Below are 4,159 nucleotides of genomic sequence, written 5' to 3' on the forward strand. Positions count from 1 at the left end.
CAGTGAACGGGACGTTGTAGGGATTAAGCCAAAATCATACTGATAACTATCACATTTTTTACCATTCGGACTGCATTACTCTTTCATTTAAAACTGAAAAGGAATGACTAGCTATAGCTAAACTAGTACTTAATATTAAATAAAAATCGGGAAACCCCAGAGTTTAATAATTCGATTTCATTTTATTCAGGTTTTTGCCCGTAGATCTTAAAGGATGCGATTAAATCCTCCAAATCCACGCTCACGGATCACCACTTCACGGTCACCTCCCTCACGGAAGCGGCGACCTCCGAATTCACCTCGGCGGGATCTGCGTCCTCCAAATCCGCGGCGACGGTTGTTTCCTCTGTTGCCCCTCCTGAACCTGCGGATCCGGATGATCCTGCGTCTGTGCCTGCGCCTGCGAGTCTTTTCTGTCGTGGTGGCTGCCGTAGTGGTGGTGGTAGTGGTGGTGGTGGTAGTGGTGGTAGTAGCGGCATCCGGCGTGGTTGGTGAAGTCGGTGATGTGGGAGTAGTTGGCGAAGTTGGGGATGTCGGCGAAGTTGGCGAGGCTGAAGGAGTTGGGGATGCCGGCGATGGCGATGCAGGCTCATCGGCAGCATACACAGCAGCGATTAGGGCCACTAACCCCACGAAAAGAATAAGTTTGGGACACATCTTGAGCTGTGTCACAGGCGCACTATACAACTTTGGTGCACAACCACCTTTTTATAGGTCCAAATCGAAATGGTCTTGTGCTTCAGCCAACCAATCTGTGTTTGCTTTGACTCTTCTGGGCGTAAGACAGTTGGAAGGCGAGTAAATATAAGAATCTCTCATTGGGGGAAGAGCTAATATAACGTAGAATATTTAGCGTATTGTTTAATTAAAGCAATATACGTTGGGGTACACACTGTGATATTCAGTTTAAAAGTCAACAGCTTTTGTTCAAATAACGCTCTTGCTATTGTTGGGCCAACTGTTTTCATGTTGTTTACTTTTTTCTTTTAGTTTTTTAGATCAACTTCATCTTTAACCAAATTAAGTGATATTATTCCAAAAAATAATTACCTAGCTGGTTGGTTTATTTCTGTGAAAACTAAACGGTTCAATTTTATGAAAGTAAGTTCCATTCAGAGCTACCATTTGAGATGGGTCGTCAAACTGGAAAGTCTCCTATCGACAAAACACCTAGGTCGCACAATTGTCAACTCACTCCTTAATAAATATATCCGCATTCATACACACACATTATGCATCCTTCAGCATAATCACAATTTGCCATGAGCTGGCGAAAATTTATCGCTTATGGCATCAACAACTGTCGCCCATATATAAATTTGTGTGTGCTATATTTATCAGGCGACGCAGCATGACGCTCATTATTTTTCAGCCCACGCTCCGGAGGCGTATATATGTATGTATACGAGTATATGTAATCCCATCCAGTTTCCCCCAATTCGAGCCCATGGAAGCCCCAGGGCCAGGCAGTATTTCGGGCTGAAATATAATGAAAATGGGAGACTATACAAAAACATTTCGTGTTAAATATTTTACATGCAGATTGCTGAAAAACTTGCCCAACATCCTTTGTCTTGCAGCACGTGGAAACTGTGATTTCCTTCCCAGTCTGCGGAATACGCTTCTATACTTTTTGCTTGCTTACACTTGGAAAGAAGGTTAGCTTTTTCAGTTAGATTTCTATTAAACATTATTGCCCATGTTTTATTGTGAATACCATGAAGCTGATTCAATACTATGTTGATTTTGAAATCTTAATTTTATTTCACTTTGTTTTACTAATCAATAATAGGAAGTGTAATGTAATCATTTGAATGTTTTTACTAACAGTTTATTAAGATCTCATAATTCGCTAGTAGCTACTTAGAAAAAAATGTGAAACTCAGTTCCATTATATTGCAGTGTGATTTTTATTCTAAAGACCATCTGGCTGTGATTGCTAAAATTCAAATTGTCAACAGTTTTCAAGGGGCAAAATGTGCCTTTTTGGGTCGTGCGCTTCGAAGACAAGGCTCATGACTTGGCCGAAACGCAAGAAAGTTGGGATATTGAGGGATCCTGAAATTGGAGGCAGAAGTGGCAAAGTCATGCATGGATCAGCTGCTCCTTTTTGGGCCTTCCTAGCAGCCCAAGGCTGTTTTTGTGTCTTGATTTCATGTTAAGACATTTACAAATTACGCCTGCCCCAAGGCTCACACTTGTTGGTCTGCCGCGGTTGCCGCAAATCCCACTCTTACTCTTACTCCTAGCCAAATCGATGGCTGCAGTTTTTCTTGTTGGCCAGAATGTCTGGCCCACTCGGAAGGTTCAAGCAGTTCAAATGTCAGACCAGCAAATTGAGTGACAATGATGCGGTCGATGCCTCAACTGAAGGCTGTTTTTCTCTATTTATGTCCATTATTTTTTTGGGTCAAAAGTGCTCTCGGGTTTTATTTCATTTTATCTCCAGGAGCAAATCTATTTTTGATTTTCATATTGATATAAGTAGTTTGGGAAAAATAATTGCACAGCACCTTGTTGAAACTAACTGGGCAGACAACTTGGAAAAAAAAACCCAATTTTATTTATTTATGGTACTTCATTTTTTAACATACACAATTTATAATTCTATTTGCTCGAGAAGCATCTTAAAAAAAGACTAGCAATTTTTTTAAATAACTCGATTTATGACAGGACTCAATAAAATGACTTAATTAGTCGAATTACTTGTTGTAATGATATCCACCGGCATTTGTCCAGCTAATGCATTTTGTGCCTTCTGAAAATATTTTTCAAGCAAGAGCCCAAGCTTCTTGTCGGTATAATTACGCAATAGGAAGAGGCCTTAGGAGCTCGTAATCTGCCAATTGCATGGTTAACATATGCAGGAACTACATCAGCATCATAATGCCATCCCATCGACCCTACTTAAAGTGAGCCAACAATCGCGGCCAAGTGGCTGTGGCCCCGCCATTCAAATTGCAATTGAGGCAAGGTTCCTCCGCCCACGAACACATGATGGCAATTTGCTCGACAAAACAAGGAGGGATTTCCCCAACATCAGTGGCTTTTCCAGGGACTGAGCGAAAAGGGGTAAAGGGAGGGAAAGGCAGTAGCTAGTCGCTTATTACCCCGTTCATTAAATTGCAGTGCAAATGTTTTGCTGGACTGGGCCGAAACGCCACCGAGCCATCAGCATAGGCAGCATGAACACCGCCAGCCAAATTGGGTTAATTACCATTGTGTTTGTCGATTAGCCACTTTGTGCAGTGACCCCACTGCACTTTTGTTCGGTGGGCTGGTGGGTTGGTGGGTTCGGGTGATGTATGACAAATAAAAATCGCACACCATCAAGCGGAGCAATTTGCATAAGCTTTATCAACGCATCGTCGTCTGGAGCTGTAAAAACAAATGCCATGGCAAATTGGTAAATTTATAGCAAAGAGCTCGGCAAAAAAGAAATGGCCAAGAACACTGAGCAAGGGTAAAGCAGTCGAGTTATGGCATTTTTATGAACTCAGCTCCAGCTCATCCCCAGACGGAAAGCAATTACTCCAAGTTTGAGTCGTATTGGGGCTCAATGGTGAGACGAGCTGGCTCATCTCTCATACGGGGCTGATTCATGGCCGTAGTTAGCATGTCTGTCTGCCTAACCCCTGACCCCCAGCATTAACCCTCTAAGCCCATCGCTAAGTGCCTGTCTATGATGTCTCGCGCGTCTGCCAATATGTTTGTCTAAACAAAGAGATAAGCAAACCGACAAGTTTATGTCCCGGATCAATGAGGCATTCGACATTCGACAGGCGGAGAAATGCTCCATCAAGCCCACATATAAATTGCGAGGTCCTGGGAGAAGTTTCTTTCGCGTGGTCTTCCCAAATTCAGCTACGAGGTGGCCGTCTGAATGATTATGATCACTTTAAGAGGCAATGATGATGATAGGAGACTTCAAAATCCATTAAGCGCGAAGCTTAAAGTGGAACTATTTACTTACTTAAATATGTATGTAAACATACCTTATTTATTTTGACAATAAGTGGATAACAGAAACCTGATGAGAACAAAGAAAACTATGGTTTTTCCGTTTCCCTGCTTACCTGTTTGATTGGCATTTCTAGTTAAACACAAAGAACAGCTGTTTCTAGCTTCTTTAAACTAAAGATATTGATATTTGTCATAC

At 42.0% G+C, this 4,159-nt stretch overlaps 1 protein-coding gene across 1 annotated transcript; it reads right to left on the reverse strand.

Annotated features, from left to right (window-relative positions):
* Positions 1-207: 207 nt before the first annotated feature.
* Positions 208-660, reverse strand: LOC122616712 (coiled-coil domain-containing protein 80). The gene has a single exon (XM_043792258.1). It carries the CDS (start codon positions 655-657, stop codon positions 208-210), a length of 450 nt encoding a protein of 149 aa, XP_043648193.1. The 5' UTR covers positions 658-660.
* Positions 661-4,159: the final 3,499 nt, after the last annotated feature.

This window comes from Drosophila teissieri, chromosome 3L (assembly GCF_016746235.2).
Source record: "Drosophila teissieri strain GT53w chromosome 3L, Prin_Dtei_1.1, whole genome shotgun sequence".
Classification (NCBI taxonomy): Eukaryota; Metazoa; Arthropoda; class Insecta; order Diptera; family Drosophilidae; genus Drosophila; species Drosophila teissieri.

Excerpts from the sequence above, each read along its gene's own strand:
- LOC122616712 (XM_043792258.1), bottom strand. The coding sequence starts at position 657 with ATGTGTCCCAAACTTATTCTTTTCGTGGGGTTAGTGGCCCTAATCGCT.